This window comes from Cottoperca gobio, chromosome 8, assembly GCF_900634415.1.
Source record: "Cottoperca gobio chromosome 8, fCotGob3.1, whole genome shotgun sequence".
NCBI classification, from domain to species: domain Eukaryota; kingdom Metazoa; phylum Chordata; class Actinopteri; order Perciformes; family Bovichtidae; genus Cottoperca; species Cottoperca gobio.
The window spans coordinates 4,339,688-4,355,815 of NC_041362.1; the positions used below are offsets into that span (position 1 = coordinate 4,339,688).

At 44.3% G+C, this 16,128-nt stretch overlaps 3 protein-coding genes across 6 annotated transcripts; all 3 read left to right on the forward strand.

The window, feature by feature from the left end:
* Positions 1–1,085: 1,085 nt before the first annotated feature.
* stard3 (StAR related lipid transfer domain containing 3) lies at positions 1,086–7,596 on the forward strand. Of its 4 annotated transcripts, none has more exons than XM_029437611.1 (16): positions 1,175–1,200; positions 2,166–2,219; positions 2,350–2,588; positions 2,682–2,759; positions 2,849–2,926; positions 3,041–3,094; positions 3,403–3,520; positions 3,610–3,711; positions 4,293–4,348; positions 4,433–4,525; positions 4,723–4,785; positions 4,923–5,018; positions 5,300–5,379; positions 5,475–5,579; positions 5,675–5,768; positions 6,102–7,596. In XM_029437611.1, the coding sequence occupies exons 3-16, from the start codon at positions 2,376–2,378 to the stop codon at positions 6,222–6,224; spliced, it is 1,353 nt and encodes a 450-aa protein (XP_029293471.1). In that variant the 5' UTR covers positions 1,175–1,200; positions 2,166–2,219; positions 2,350–2,375; the 3' UTR covers positions 6,225–7,596. The 4 variants fall into 4 exon arrangements, with proteins under 4 accessions (XP_029293469.1, XP_029293471.1, XP_029293468.1 ...); XM_029437608.1 differs by lacking the exons at positions 1,175–1,200; positions 2,166–2,219 and adding exons at positions 1,211–1,373; positions 1,738–1,873; XM_029437609.1 differs by lacking the exon at positions 2,166–2,219 and having other exon boundaries at positions 1,086–1,200.
* A 308-nt stretch (positions 7,597–7,904) lies between these two features.
* LOC115012178 (melanoregulin) lies at positions 7,905–11,285 on the forward strand. Its single transcript, XM_029437640.1, has 6 exons — positions 7,905–8,315; positions 8,453–8,662; positions 8,803–8,965; positions 9,257–9,347; positions 9,432–9,595; positions 10,388–11,285. The coding sequence occupies exons 2-6, from the start codon at positions 8,574–8,576 to the stop codon at positions 10,604–10,606; spliced, it is 726 nt and encodes a 241-aa protein (XP_029293500.1). The 5' UTR covers positions 7,905–8,315; positions 8,453–8,573; the 3' UTR covers positions 10,607–11,285.
* A 2,563-nt stretch (positions 11,286–13,848) lies between these two features.
* Positions 13,849–15,543, forward strand: tcap (titin-cap (telethonin)). Its single transcript, XM_029437646.1, has 2 exons — positions 13,849–14,129; positions 14,372–15,543. The coding sequence occupies exons 1-2, from the start codon at positions 13,981–13,983 to the stop codon at positions 14,760–14,762; spliced, it is 540 nt and encodes a 179-aa protein (XP_029293506.1). The 5' UTR covers positions 13,849–13,980; the 3' UTR covers positions 14,763–15,543.
* Positions 15,544–16,128: the final 585 nt, after the last annotated feature.

Here is a 16,128-nt window from a genome sequence, read left to right on the forward strand (position 1 = left end):
CTCTACTGAAACCGGAAGTACTATGCAGGGTACTCTCTTGCCTTGTTTGACAAAGTTAGTGGTGGGCCTGTCCCGGGATTTCTTTGCGTGGTTATTTGAGGCATTGTTTGACAATTTATATTTGTTATCCAAAACATCGGGAGGCCAATGTGTTGGTGGGATAAATAATATGCACAATTTTGAAATTGTATTGATTTGAATTTGTTGGGTAAAACATATGTATATGGCAGAAGTCATGTTGTTTCTCAATGAATAGGTTTCACAACTTTGTGTTGTTGTATTTATTAATAATAATGGCTAAACATATGAGTAATATGCTATTAGTTTTGAATGAATAATATACTCATATTATAAGAACAATCTCTAATGGAGCGATTGAAAAGAGAAAGGTTTACTTCCTGCATATCCTACATTTGGTGGCAAAAAAAAAGAAGAATGCCAAATGAAAGTGCCCTCTAAGGAAAATCATGTATTCATTATTATACATAACTCATTCAAAATAAATACCTTTGTAAGTGTGTTATGTACGCCTAAACTTTGTGTTAGCAGAATATAATTTGAGCGGGGTTAAGAGAGCACTAATGCTAATGAGCTTCTCAACTCAGCCGGTAACTACCGTAGCCTGTATATAATGATATTATATTAGCCTGATTATTATATTATATTTATATACAGTCTATGGTAAATGCTGTTAGCGAGATACCGCTTCAACCATTTGTATGTCGAAGTAAGATTTTGAGATTTGATGCCTCCTAGTGGTCAACATGAGTTACACACTCGGCAACACTAAAGGCATTACTATATTATATATATATATATATATATATATATATATATATATATATATATATATATATATATATATATATATATATATATATATAGCTGTATTACTACACTACATAGTATACTGTAATAAAACAAAAACAAATAAATAAATGCCGATATGTTTCATGTTTTGCTTTTTAGGTAATGTCAGTTTTACTTAAGTAGATGTTGAATTTTATTTTAGTGTTGAAATATATTTTCCTCCCAAATTACATTTAAAACAGAGAGAGAGAGACTTAGTTTCGTCACGTGATTTTCGGCGGTGTTGGCGCGAGCAGCGAGGCAGAGATTCATCTTGCGGCGACATTTCATCTTTGAAAGGTCAGCCCGGAAGACTTGGTAACGTTAGGCGATGATGATGCGGTAAATCAAGTAAGTTTAATGCTTTAAACTTTGGGTTTTATGAAATAATTAAATGCAGAGTTATGTTAACGGTATGTCCTTGTTTCATAGCGTTACTTTATGTAGCTGTTCACGTGAGACATGATGTGTGTGGCATGTTTCTTCATGTGGTAACAGTAACGTTAACTTGCCTAGAAACGAAGGTAAGTTAGCCCGTGTAAGCTAACTTTGATAGCTAACCTCAGCTGTTAGTTAGCTAGCTCATCTTTGTTTTTCAGTGTTTTACAAGAGTCAACTATAAGCGTTTACCTGAGATCCTTTTGATTATGTTATGTCTGTATTTTCTTGCTAGTAACTCTGGGTAAGTTAGCTTGTTAGCTTGACAGATACTGAAGCACGTCAGTTTGTTTGTTTTTAAGCAGAAAGTGGGGGGCCGGAGGTCTAACACAAAGAGTTTTAGAGATTGTAATAGTCTTATCTAATCACTGATTTATTTCACTGATTCCAGGCCAGCAGATATAAACAGGAGAGGTGTCACTATGCGTGTAAACACTGTTCATTGTTTAGAAACGGTTGTTGGACCTCCCTCGGCATCGACTGATCCTGTGGTCAAGTGTGTTGGAAGAAAGCAGACTTCCTGTTGCAAGCTTCTGCAAAACATCTGATTCCAAAGTACAAGCAGCAGCTTTCAACACATGCTCCAGTAATAAAACATATACTGACTGTCTTACTGGGTATCCTCAATGGAGAAACACGTTTTCTTAAATGTAACATTGGTTGAGGTCTGTGGTTTTTATTGTGGAGGCAATAACAGTGATACATTAAGCAGTTTATCTTAACCACATCTATCCAGGAAGTAGCAACGGACATAGAAAATCTATATTTAAAGTCGGCATTAAAACATAACCAATGCTTCATGTGTGTTTTTTATCTTAAACCTGATTTAACATGTCTCTTAACTCTATTTCAATATGGTTGTATTCATTTTCATTAAGATGTTGCCCTGATGGAAGACTTGTGTACTGGATCTTGATCTTTAGAATATAAAGGTTATTTGCACCATGTCACATGTTTTCTTGTTTGGGCACTACTGTTTCTGCTTTTCAAGTGTTTTCACATCCATATCTGGTGAACAATATGACTCCATTTCTTGGTTTTCCCTTATCTCCCTTGTTGCAGGGGGAGTTTCCTGTCTCACCGCAGGAATGCCTGGTGGAGACTACGGGGAGCTCGGGGCCAGCCTCCCTGCCATCGCCTCCCTGAATGCTTCCTACACTACGTCGCTGTCCTTCCCTTCCCCGTACCTGTTCGTACCACCCGCAGAGCGCAAGGTCATCTCTGACGTCCGCCGCACCTTCTGCCTCTTCGTCACATTCGATCTGCTCTTCATCTCCCTGCTGTGGATCATAGAGCTGAACGTGAGTGTCGCCAGACAGAAGACGAGTTTCAGAGACATGTTTTTGTCCTGATGTGTGAGACACTGATGTGGAGTGTGCTCTGTTCCCCCGCAGATCTCCAGCTCAATCTGGGAAAGTTTAAAAAAGGAGGTCGTCCTTTATGACTACAGGTCTTCCTTCTTTGATATCTTTGTAAGTGGGTCAATCCAAGTCTGCGTTTCATTTCAGTGTAGAACAAAAGCAAGTGTGTAACTCAGTTTCCTCTTCCTTCCGTGGCTCAGCTCCTTGCTTTGTTCCGTTTCCTGTGTTTACAAGTGGGCTACGCTGCTTTTCGGTTGAAGCATTGGTGGGTTATTGCGGTGAGTGAGTTCAGCCACGGTGAAACGCAACACTTGACGAAACAATGAAACATCTCTTAGTAGCAGATCTGGACATGAATTCTAACACGCATTTGAATCCTCCTTCCTGCACAGGTTACCACCCTCGTGACCAGCGTCTTCCTAGTTGTGAAGGTCATCGTGTCTAGCGTGAGTGCCCCTTCCTCTCTCGGCTTCTGCTTTTCTGAAAGTGATCTGCTGTCTGACGGAGCCGTGAGCTGATGGGAGTTCCTGTGATTTCATGGTGTTGTGCAGCACAAGAGGATCGTTTTAACAGCTCTTACCTACAACGCTCACATTTAACTACCACTTCTTGTCAAAGCAATTGTTTATTGTTGTTTGTTTAGTTACATAATGTTACTGTTGTTTTAATTTACTTTATTATCGGAGCTGAGGTTGAATTTACAAAACTCTTCCTAAAATGTCTTATGCATGAAGTTGTTTCTGTCTCTGCACAGCTCCTGTCCCAGAATGCATTTGGGTATGTGATTCCCATCACTTCCTTTGTGGTGGCCTGGCTGGAGACGTGGTTCCTTGACTTCAAGGTTCTCACTCAGGAGGCCGACGATGAGAGAGGTGAGGGAAAGATTCCTGACATGTATGAACACGACGCCACAAAAATGTTCTTCTAACTTCTTTTCTTCTTCTTCTCTGTTCGACGTCAGCGTACCTGGCAGCGATCAACGCAGCCTGTGAACGAGCCCCCATGATCTTCCCCCGCGCTGTTTCTGACGGACAGTTTTACTCTCCACCTGAATCCATCGCAGGTGATCGCTTCTTGTCCAAACCATGGCTCCCACGGGTCCTTGAAGGAAAAATATCGAGGCCTTGAAAGTTTTTGAATTCATATGTTTTGTGCAAGAATAGAAATGGAAGTTTTTTTTTGATATTTCTTTAACTTAATGTTTGTAAATAGGCTACGTTCCGCTGCCTGCATGTCGACGCAACCTTCCTCCAGAGAGTGCGATGGTCACGTGCGTGCGTGATTGAAGTGGAATGATGCAGGTTAAACAGCTGCAAGCTTAAGCAAATCTTCATCTCTACCTGGAAAATGTAAATTCCAGGACCCTTGACTAACCAAAGACTGGCTTGTTAAAGATCAGACCCTGCAGCAAATCAATAAAGGTTCACGCCATGACGTTGATCTGTGTCTCAAACTATGTTGGGTCCATGAATTTCAGGAATAGGGTCTGGAGAATTCCTTTTAAAGGCCTTGAATTTGATGTTTAAGAAGGTGTGGGAGCCTGTTAAACAGCCTTGAGTACAGTCTGTGTGTCTGAGTAGGTTCATTCTTTCCAGTAGGTTTGTACTTTGAGCCACAATTTGAGCTGTGAACTTGTGTCTGCAGGCTCTGAAGAGGATCTGGACGAGGAGGGTCTTGGACGCAGAGCTGTCACTGCACAGGTACCTGCATCAGTCTGACGAGCTTTTATACTCCTCATCCGATCATGACTGATGATGTCTGTCCTCCTCTCACTCTCGTTCCAGGAGAAGGAGTATGTGAGACAGGGTCGGGAGGCCATGTCTGTGGTGGAACAGATCCTGGACCAGGAGGACAACTGGAAGTATGAAAAAAACAATGTGAGTGAAAGATTTATCTTCAACGAGTCATCCAATAGAGGAAGAGTCTCCTCTTCCCCTTTCGGTTTTGTTATTATGCAAAACTACATGCAGTACTAAAAGGCATCTGATAAACTATATAAGTGTTTTACTTTAGTGTCGCTCGCTATCATGATGCTTTCAGTTTCCCTGCGTAACAGTATTTTGTTTGGTGTCAGGACATGGGAGACTCCGTCTACACGCTGGAGATCCCCTTCCATGGAAAGACTTTCATTCTGAAGGTAAAGCAGCGCTGAGTGTATTCATTGTGACACACGTGCTCCAGCGTCCATTGGTTCTTGTTTAAAATGGATGTTCCAAGAGAAATGTGTCGCACCTTGTGTACCATGTGTAAACGTGTGTCTTTGTTTCTGTCCAGGCCTTCATGCAGTGTCCTGCTGAGCTCGTGTATCAGGAAGTGATTCTGCAGCCAGAGAAGATGGTCCAGTGGAACAAAACCATTTCTGCCTGTCAGGTGACGACGAGTCGCTTTCTTTACACATTTAATGGAACATTGTTGATTCTGATTAGAGCTGCAACGATTAGTCCAACAGGGAAAGAATCGCCAACATATAATCGATTAATTGTTTAAGTAATATAAAACGGCTTCTTATTTTCTCTGTTTCGTCGTATTAAACTATCACTGGGGTTTCCACTGACGACGCGAGACATTGAACACATCACCGTGCACATTCCTTACTGTGGACTTTAAGGTGGTCTGAACGTGAACATGTTTCATTGCTTTGTGTTTGTCAGATCCTTCAGAGGGTTGACGACAACACTCTAGTATCATACGACGTCTCCTCTGGAGCAGCGGGGGGGGTTGTGTCCGCCAGGTACATCAGCACAGCGTGCGGCTTCGTTTCTTCCATACAGACAGCAGGTCTGATATAAAGTCAGTTGATTGAGCGATGGATTTCTCTTCCTTCAGGGACTTTGTGAATGTTCGGCGAGTGGAACGCAAACGAGACTGCTACCTGTCTGCTGGCATGGCAACCGACCATGACGCCAAACCTCCAATCGGTCGCTACGTCAGGTCAGACCCATGAATATCTCATCGGCTCGACTAAAGTGCAGCTGTGTTTGTTTTAACTCCTGTTTACTCTTCTACGTTTGTATCGTCCGCCTCAGGGGAGAGAACGGGCCGGGGGGATTTGCGGTCCTCAAATCCAGCAGTAACCCGTCGGTCTGCACCTTCATCTGGGTCCTCAACACAGACCTGAAGGTGTGTGTGTGTGTGTGTGTGTGTGTGTGTGTGTGTGTGTGTGTGTGTGTGTGTGTGTGTGTGTGTGCGTGTGTGTGTTGTACATTTAGAAAACGATGACGCGTATCTTTTTTTTCAATCAATTTTGACTTTTGGACTTAACAACTCTGGAGTTATTGGAAATGTTTTTGATCACACAAGTTGGAAACAATCCTCTGCAGCTCCTGGAATCAGCCGCCCCCCCCCCCCCCCCCCCCCCCTTCACATGAAAATAGAGAAGAATGCAAACATTTGAATGAAATGTATAATGTGAAAGAAGTACAACGTTAACACTCTCTTTTTGTGTCTCGTCAGGGCCGACTGCCCCGCTACCTCATCCACCAGAGTCTGGCCGCCACCATGTTTGAATTCATGTCCCATTTACGACAACGTATCGTGGAGCTGCGGCCCTCTCTCCGCTCGCATCAGCACACCTGAAACGGAGACGTCTGACTGGCCCACAGCTGGCCGAGAGGCGGCGCTAGCCGTTTTCTTTTAGTGGACTCCCAAGAACCCTGAGCAGGGACGGAAAAATACTGCACGTCTAATAAAAGGAGACGAAACACACGTGTCCGCATTTAACACATTTCAGTCACGAGAGAAGAGAAGAGGAGTTTTTCAGATTTCAAAGACGAAACTTCAGCGCTGTTTTTGTTTTTAAGAGGCGTCATCAAATACATATTGTTCTGTGGACCTGTAATTGTGTTCGCTGTGTCCCTCGGCATGCAGTGAGAACTCTTGTTTCCCAAACCTGCCGAGTCATCGCGTGGCCGGGTGGACATTACTGAAACGAGGCTGAGGATGCTTGGACATCTGTCTCACGCGTTGCAAAAGACACTGTGCAATGTCACGAAGCAGCGGTCTCTGTGAGCCGGATCGCACGGCACACGCTGTTGGCCTTTTGATTGGCTGCTCTTGTTTGTATTACTTTGTGTGCATGTTTTCACTGCACCATCTTAAATCTGTTTCTCTGGTGCACACCTCACAGCCATACTTTCAACAAACACTTAATATGAATGGGTGAAGTCACCTTCACTGACCCACGTAGTGAAAGCTTCCTAGTTTGACATCATCCCCCATCCCCGGGTACAAACATATATGTCTCTAACATGTAATCAACTATTACTGAGGGGGTTTTAATACTGCTTTTGTATTGCACTTTAGAATCCGCCAGGACGTGGAAACAGGAGTCAGATCAGGGGTCAGATCAGGAGTCAGATCAGGGGTCAGATCAGGAGTCAGATCAGGAGTCAGATCAGGGGTCAGATCAGGAGTCAGATCAGGAGTCAGATCAGGGGTCAGATCAGGGGGCTGCTTTGTGTTGCAAAGGTGCTGATGTTCATGAAGTAGGCTGCTGTATACTTAATAAAGCTATCGTTGGTGCCAAATACCTCTAGTGGCCTTATGGTGAAGTAGCTGACTTGTGTGTCTTCAGAAAGGTTAACTGTACTGATGTGATTGCTGGGCCTCCCTCCCCCCCCCCCCCCCCCCCCCGCCCAGAGATGTGGCACTAAATGATGTTTTACTATCATTTCTTACCCCGTGGAACACAATGTATTTTTTTAATCAATTGCAAATGTTGCTTCTAGCTTGTTAGTTTCTTTTTTTTAGCTTTGTTTCAAAGTCTGAAAGTCCTGAATTGTCTTTGCGTCTGTAAGTAGACGGGCCAGGTGCATCATTCTCACCAGTCGCATCCGCTCCACAATATAGTTCCATAATCCTGCTGACAAACCCAAAACATAACCTCCTTTAGAGGTCGGAGGTAATAAAACTAATAAAAGACTGAGGTCTGATTTATTGTCTGAAGTTACTGTGGAGTCGCTTCTCAATCATGTTGATCTGCAGTTCACACGATGGAGGACGTCCCGGTGTAACTGGTTGTGTATCGATCATTCATCAAACGTGTTCATTTAAAGCCATCACAGGAATACTGAGCAGCTTGTGAGTCTTAACCAGTGTCTGTATGTGCAATAAAATATATGCACTCATGAGAGCTTCCTCACATCATTTAACTGTAGACAAAAGCAGCTGTTCATATATCAACATCTGGCTTGTCTGTTTTATACTCATCCTGCCACACTTCTGCTCGGACAGACGGAAAGTTATCCAAAGATTATTATTTAACCACATACAAGGAAATTAAATCCTAAAAATGAATGCAGCCATGGTGGATTCATGGGTGAAGTGTGTGTGTGTGTGTGTGTGTGTGTGTGTGTAATCGGAGCTACTGTTGAGGCCGAGATGTGTTGTCCCTGAGGCCAAACACAACGCTGAGGACGAGAGATGGAGCCGCTCACATGATTAAGTTGTGACTGTCTTCTGAGGCTGTGGGTGTGTAAATGTGTGTGTTGTTTGTTTTTATCGATGAGAGGGAGCGTCTCACTGTTCTCATTGTCCCCCGTGTAAGTCTGATGAGAAGCACCAGTCCTTGGGCTGCCATCTACCCGGACAGGCTGATGATCTGGAGGACGAACCTCTGCTGCATGTGGACCCGTGGCCGGGCCCTGAACATGGGAAGCTAAATATTAGGTAGAGTTTGGAGTTTGTTTTGTAACTTCTTTTGACCTACGAGAGTAAACCCAGGTGAATAAGATTGGTTCTAGTGGAACACATGTTGTCACTGCTGCCTGTTCTTACTTTGCCAAATCTTTTTTCTTCTTCGAAAGGAATCTCTTCAGAGCATCTACAGGGACGGAGGCAGTGTGGAGCTGAAAGCAAAGAAGTGGTTGCCATTGAAAGAACTGAAACCGTCTGGATTATCCACCGTAGTGAACACCTTGACTTTAGATGGGTTCGGCCTTTAAGAAGTTCTGCTGCTGCTGCTGCTGCGCCACTGGTGACAACGACGATGATGATGAGAAGCAGCCTTTAGTCCCGTAAGTTCTTCACCACATAGCACTTAGATATATGAGTGTTATCATCCACATGTGTCACATCTGATTGATTTATGTTTGTACAACCCCCCCTGTATGAAACTGTGTGTGTGTGTGTGTGTGTGTGTGTTGGCTGACTACAGTCAGGATCCGTTGGAGTATTTTAACCGTGAAGTCCAGAAGCGTCGTGATGAGGAGACCAACTTGTGGAGCGAGCCGGGAGACCCCAGCCACTCGGAGAGAGTTGACGACCGGGTCCTCTACGGGCTGCTGCAGGCCCGGAACAAGACCACCATGGGATCCACGGTACGTCAGGGAGGACCTTCTCCACACAGAGCAGAGAGTTGAGGCTTAATCACAATCAATTCAAAAGAAACTGCCACAGGAGTGGAAGAGCTCTTACTGTGCAACTACACGTGAGACTCATCTTAAACTGTATACAATGATTATGTTCAGTTATTCAATATCGCTGTGGAGCAGCAGGACAACGAGGACGACGTCTCCTTACACTGTAAACCAGAAGAGCCTCTCCTATGACAGAAGTGACCTCCAAGTGAAATAAATACTTTCTAAAAGCTTTGTCCTCGTCTTGTTTAGGGCTATCGGCGACTAAGTGTTGATATTGAAGCCATGAGAGATACCCGTCGAGAAGTCAGAGACAAATGGAAGACAATCCTGGAGAACTTAGGTAACTGGACAGAGACGATGTGGGACAGACGGTCACTTCTTCATTTCACAGTAACCAGACATGGTTTGCTCTCTTTTGTTCTAGGTTTCACAGCGGAGGCAGACTCACTGCTGATGGTGTCAGCTGGAGCGTCACATGACCGTATGCGTAATGCCCCTGCAGCACGTGCCCTGCTTCATACGCTGCACTCTGAGACTTCCCTCTTCAGCAGGAGAGAGCCACCTCCAGATAGATATCTACTCATCCTGGTGAGAGCAGAGGCTTGTCTGAGGTTTTATGTGAGAGACTTTGAAAAGTGAGAGTGCACTTGCTGTGACGGGGAGCTGAGGGTTATAAAAGCACGACCTTGTGCCCCAGGCCACAACAGGAGGGACTTTCCTCAATCTTTTGCAGCAGTCTTTGTCAACTAGATCTAGGATGCAACACACGTTATTAACCCATCGAATGCCTCTTGTATCTGTAATGTGAAGGACAATGAATCCATGATTAATCCTCTCACATTTGGGAAAGAGCGGTGGCCATTTTTGTGTGTATCATTGCAAAGAACCAAGTATGTCCATCTGCGGACACACAGTAGCTACAGCTCGGGTTAGATCTTTTGATCTATAAGGCTGGTAGTCTGCGAGACTGCATCTGGGGCTAACGTCTGAGCGTTGTCACCATAACAACTAACAACAATCGGCAGTTTTGTTTGCACAAGTCAAGTGACCGCGGCAAACAGTTCAATGTCTGTTCTTCTCTCGTTCTATTTCTATGACTGTAACTTAAAGTACCCAATTGTATTACTTTACAAGTGGCAGAAGGTTTATTACAGAGCCTGTTGGATACCAGTAATGGCTTGTATTCTCTTATCTGCCTTACGTTTCATGGTGTTATGATTATCTTCACTTACAGTTCATCATATTTTGAAATGGTCAAAAGGAAATGAATGAATCATCTCCCAGAGGTTGAGATCACAGGCACGGGAGAGGCTGACAGAAGAAGACACTCACAATCACATTGAGCTTCTCTGCCTCACCCACTTCTTCTTTACTCCATAGGATCGTCTTGTGTATCTAGATATAGATGAAGATTTCCTGGCCAGGGCGAAGTGCTTCTATCCTCCAAATGATGATTCTGAAGAGGAGGAGACGGGCCTTGCCATAAATCTACCGCTGCTGCTGGCCAGGGTAGAGGCCATGAACGGAAGAGGCAATCAAGAAGACGAAGACGAGGACGAGAGCACAAGATTCGACGGAAACTCGAGTGACAGATCTTAAGATCTGCTGGCTGCAATAATAATAGACACAAGGCAGGGGGCAGTAGTCATCAACCTTGGAGACCAGGGTGACATAAATGCGTCTGTTGCTGCTGTGTGGAAGTTTTAGGCTGAAGTATTTCTCCCCGACGACACAGCTTGAGTCTTGTTGTGTTTTCTCTGTTAAAATATAAAAGGGGGCTTTGCTGATGTTCTGCTAAATGTTACTGTTCTTCTGTCTAGCACAGAGTTTAAGTTCTCAGGCTGCTCATTGTTGAGCTGTTGTGAACCTTCAGGGTAGCGATGTTCCTTTGAGCCTCTTTATATGCTGTCCTATGATTATCAGCACACATTTCATTCAGTCACATGATAACAACAGTGAATAAATAGCCCACTAATCTCACGCCATGTTTCACGAGAATGTGTTTGTGTAATTGATACTTATCGGACAAAGGCAAAGTTTGCATTTGGTTTCTAACATTATTATAACAGCAGATGGAAATACAATGTAGTGAGTAGAGTATGTTGAACCTTTGAAACAGTTTGTGTATGTGTCTGAGGTGACTTTTAGGTGATGCATGAGGGTGTTTTTTTCCCCCTCCAGCAAGTTACTGAAAATGTGAAAGATTTCTAAGGTCATGTGGAAGTTTGTGTATGTGATCACGTGTCCAGTGTATGATTAAATAAAGTTCCAGCCCAAAGCCTGTACAATGTCACATGTATGTTAGGATGATGCCTTCCCCGGGGGTGCCTCATGTTAAGTAATACGAGTTTCCATTTACTCACAAATGACAAAAAGATGTAAAGAATCATTCGCATAACTATCGGCAAACTGTGTGGGAGTCAAAGAGAGTACTGTGGCACGAGAGAAGCATTCCTCTGCACTGGACAGGGTCTTCTTTAGTCCGTTCCTTTGCCCTCACGTGACCTGGTGCTTGTTTACCCCTGGCTGGCTTACGCTCTGATCCACAGACCGTCCTGTTGCTCTCTGAATGTCTGACCATCCCACCGGGACCAGACCGGGATCCAAGATGGATGATGAGCATGGTGTTTGAGCCGTCAGCTGCTTGTTTTTGTTGCTGTTGTTATGTAAGAGAAACACTCTGCTGAGGGCACGTGTTTAAACACGGCTGGGGCACACACACACACACACACACACCACACACACAGTATGAAGCACAAGAGTGGAGTTAATGATTGTGTGCGTGATTCCACAGCGAGTTCACTTTCCCTCAGACGTCTTGTGTCAAGTTGACTTCTGTCACAGAAACAATCTGACTTACTCAAACTTGCACTTTAAAAACGTTTCTCCTTGTCGACCACCTCCTGACAGGCCCGAGCTTTATCCAGCAGTTGCCCTTCTCCTCCCTGTCTGCCTCCCACGCCCCGTCTCTTTCTCTCTGACAGCTCATTGGAAAGTCACTTCCCAGCAGCTGTGGCAGCGCTGTGATGCAACACAAAGCTCTTCCTGGCCATTCGTGGGCCCGGTGGTGCTGGTGGAGGGGTGAGGACGAAGAGGAAGGTGTGCACTATGACAGGCCTCACCTTATCAGACCCTCTACATCCCCGTCTTCATTAGCAAAGCATGACTCACCCAAAAACAGCGAGGAGGTGACATCTGAAGTCCTTTTGGAGTTTTATCAGGCAGAAACCCAAATTATAACAAACTGTACGATCTGCTTCAGTTTACAATCTTATTGCTCAGTCGAAGAAGTTGGAGGTGTCGTTATAATATACCGTTATTGACGACAATATGTTAATATTACAAATATGATATCTACTTGTATTCATTGTGTTCGCTTGTGTACAGTTATGGTTCCAGGCTCACGTTCTGCCTCCATATTTTGAGTAATTTTCAAAAAAAAAGGAACAAAACGCAGAATAAACAAAGTTAAAGATATTTGTCTAATAACAATATTATTATTATTTTTCATATTGTTGTTACATATTTTGGTCAGGACAATCGTGAAGTGAAAATCTGATCTTGTGTGACCTCAGCTGAACACTTTCTGAAACGGTATTTAATGTTTGTCATAATGTCACAGGACTGAAGGCAGGACCCCGAGGATGCCGACGGTGCTCTTGCTCTCGTTCCCTTCTCTTACACTGAGCAATAATTTAATCATGCAATGTCACCCTGCCGAGAAGTTACAGAAAGGAAAGTGAAATACTGCCACACTTGACAGGCGGAGGGGAAATAGCGTTTAAGTGTTACATCAGATATCCAGGGCATGAATAATCAGTGGAAAGGAATGGCGGTCATTAAGGATTGAATATGCAATGAAACAAAGATCTTCACATAAGGATCATTATACTTCATGTTGTTGTGTGTGTGTGTGTGTGTGTGTGTGTGTGTGTGTGTGTGTGTTATCTGATCTCTGTTATCTGATATCAGTACCTGATGTGGATGAATGAGTCAGAGTCAGGGACTGGTAGTAACATCATACCAGCAGACAACTGTCAGAGGTGTGTGTGTGTGTGTGCGTGTGTGTGTGTGTGTGTGTGTGTGTGTGTGTGTGTGTGTGTGTGTGTGTGTGTGTAACCTGAGTTGATTATGGCTTTCGTGGCGCTCTGTCACCGAGGTAATGAATCACTGGGGATGGAGCCTTCACTGTTACTGTGAGGCGAGGCAGCGCACTGTAATGGTATTTAATGATGGGGTTTGATGTTGTCACAAGGCACAGCTGTTGTACAACAACTCCTTCTGAACTGCATTATGATTTTAAAGTCAGCAGGATATGATGAGCTCCTCCATAAAGTGCCGTAGCTTTTCACCTTTTATCTCCGGGCGACAGATGTGTTATTTCTGATCATACATATTTAACCTTCACGCCTGAAATGTCCTTTGTGTACGACAGCTGCATTATTGTTATCTTTCCACATTAACACCGTGTCACTTGCAGCTTTGTGTACATCAGGTCCAAAACCTTGTTAAGATTCATCTAAACCTGTTGTGTGTGTCTGTCTTCATGTTTATATAATCTCCATACACAGTGTCTCCATGACACTTTCCCCTCCGAGACACGGTGATATCCCAGCTGATGTGGAAAGTATTTGGCTGAGTCTACAGAGGAGGCTGAGCTTACGATTTCCGAATCAGGGGATTTTCAGCCCGTTCACCAGTTACCCCTCCTCAGAGTTTGGGCTTCCAGCAGTCAGGGAATGGGACATGGAGCACTTGGTGTCGGTTGTCAGCGCCCACTGATTGTAGAGTGACAACATAGATCAGGAATAGCTGCAGATCATCTATATAAGTTGTGGACAGACCCGAGCCCAGACAGAGACAGCACTGTTCCTTTGAACAAACGGCCTCATCACAGACACAGACCTTCAGACTGATCAACAAGACCCATCGGCGGTGACAAATCTGAGACAGATCTTCCCACAGCAGAGATAATGCCATTCTGTACCGTCCTAGAGAAGTGTAATGGTGGGGTGGTGGGAGCTGAGCTGGCCTGCAGCGTACGGGAGGAGAACAAGGCTCATAGGGAGAGCTACAGCGCTGACTGGCATAGTGTCAGTCTCAAGACTCAACCTCAGGACAGGTGAGATTTCACAGACCAATCAGAAAACATTCTGCAGGTCCCATTAATCTCTTACTGAATGAGACGGGACAACTTTATATTTCTGTCCTGGCTGTGATTTAAAACTGTGCTTACTATTAGCCTATAGATTGATCTCCTTGGCAATTCTTGGTAGTACTGTTCTCATATTGGAGGCAGGTATAATTAAGAAGGTAAATCACAGAGTGCTCCCACAGTTTCTAACTTTTCTCTCATGTCCATAGGCAGACAATGAACATGAATGACGACTCTCGTAGGGAGACTCTGTCCCGGCAGTGGCAGGCCCGTTCCCTGAAACAGACCTGCCCCTCTGGTGTCTTCAGAGTGGGCACCGTGGAAAGAGGGGTGAGGGAGCACCAGCTGCTGCCAAAGAGAAAAACCCTCCCCCTGCCTATCTTCACCCCGGCAGAGCTGGGTGTCAGGCTTGGACGTGGAGCCCCACACACAGAGGAGGACCTGCAGCCCTTCCCCACTCCAGACGGAGCGTGTCCCAGCAAGAGGAGTGTGCACGAGATCACAAGAGACCTCCCCCCAGTCAAGCCAACCCTCATGGAGTTCTTCAAAGGGCCCAGAGACCTGGGACGCTCCATGTCTCAAGAGGCCCAGAGAGGGTGAAGAACACAAAGAGAAAGATGGGATGTTAGGGAGAGATGAGATGTGTCGAATAGTCATTGAGCTATGTGTGTCGGGAAAGAGCATGACAAGATATATATAGAATATTCTCTCATCAAAAACCTGTAGACCTTTAGCACTATCTGTGTCCCTGGGCGAGCACAGCACCCGTCATTTTGGGCATTTGGTGGTCAGTGGTATTAGAGATGGTTATGTGAAGGCATTGTGGTGGAGAGGCAGGGTGTGTGTTGTCAGCTGTGCCATGGGCTGATCTCTGCCTGTGCTTGCCAGCTGGCCTCATATCTGTTGATCTCTCATTTGAATCACTGCAACACAACTATCTCTGAACCACGCTGCGTACAATTTATTTTGTAGTGAGATGCACAAATATCCTCGTAAATTAAATGAAAGTTCATGGATTATATCTGTAGTGGTGGTGGTGGTGGTGGTGAAGGGACGCAATGATGCAGAATGTGACAGATGGAAAATGACGTGCAAAGGGAAAGAGGGAAGGGGAAAGGTGAGGGTCAGGGGTCAGGGGTCAGGGTACATGCCTTGGAGTTGGTAAACAGTCTCTGTTTAGAGTACAAAATGCTATATATATATATATATATATATATATATATATACATATCATATCTGATATAGAATAACACATACTATTCTTTTATTAGTTGAGGATGCCTAGTGTTGTGAATGAATTTGAAATGTGTGCAATGATGTCGAAATAGTTTTCCTAGATATTTATACTTTTCCTAATAAAAGCTGAGCTTCTCTGAAACTCCTCTGTCACTACGTGTGTTTTCTTTCGGATGAAACTTGTTCTCTTTACATTGAATAGAGAATGGAGCGGGCTTTGTGGCGTAGGAAAGGCTTGGTAAATTAAAAAAATGATAAAAAAGTCAAGATAGAAACCAGAGGAGAAGTAATCTAAATCTACTGAGCTCAGCTGCAAAGAGGGTGTTATAACTCCAACAACACTATCTTGCAGCTTTAGGCTGGTTCATCACGCTATAACACTGCATAATAGTTTGGATTGGACTTTATTGATCCCTGGGGGTATTGAGCTGTGGACCGAAGAAAATGGGACACAACAAAGAGAGCAGGGGATAAATAGCATCACAGCAAAAAGAGGTTACACTCTAAACAATGATGTGATAACAAAACCAAATGTGAATGGCAGCAGCAGTAAAACATAATATAAAAGGAACAGATCAATATGGAAAATAATGCACTTCAGGAGACAGCGTGATGCCAGACAGACTGAAAGAGTAGCTGGGTATCTGTCATCCATAATTTGGATGCATACATACTGTGACAGCGTCCTCCACCCTCAGAACAATCCAGAGTTCAGCACTTTGAACCCCTC

Excerpts from the sequence above, each read along its gene's own strand:
- stard3 (XM_029437608.1), top strand. The coding sequence starts at position 1,254 with ATGTTAACGGTATGTCCTTGTTTCATAGCGTTACTTTATGTAGCTGTT. Across the intron at positions 2,760-2,848 it reads CTTCCTTCTTTGATATCTTT|CTCCTTGCTTTGTTCCGTTT; the intron begins GTAAGTGGGTCA and ends TCCGTGGCTCAG. Across the intron at positions 5,769-6,101 it reads TCCTCAACACAGACCTGAAG|GGCCGACTGCCCCGCTACCT; the intron begins GTGTGTGTGTGT and ends GTGTCTCGTCAG.
- LOC115012178 (XM_029437640.1), top strand. The coding sequence starts at position 8,574 with ATGGGTTCGGCCTTTAAGAAGTTCTGCTGCTGCTGCTGCTGCGCCACT. Across the intron at positions 8,663-8,802 it reads GAGAAGCAGCCTTTAGTCCC|TCAGGATCCGTTGGAGTATT; the intron begins GTAAGTTCTTCA and ends GGCTGACTACAG. Across the intron at positions 8,966-9,256 it reads AGACCACCATGGGATCCACG|GGCTATCGGCGACTAAGTGT; the intron begins GTACGTCAGGGA and ends CGTCTTGTTTAG.
- tcap (XM_029437646.1), top strand. The coding sequence starts at position 13,981 with ATGCCATTCTGTACCGTCCTAGAGAAGTGTAATGGTGGGGTGGTGGGA. Across the intron at positions 14,130-14,371 it reads AAGACTCAACCTCAGGACAG|GCAGACAATGAACATGAATG; the intron begins GTGAGATTTCAC and ends TCATGTCCATAG.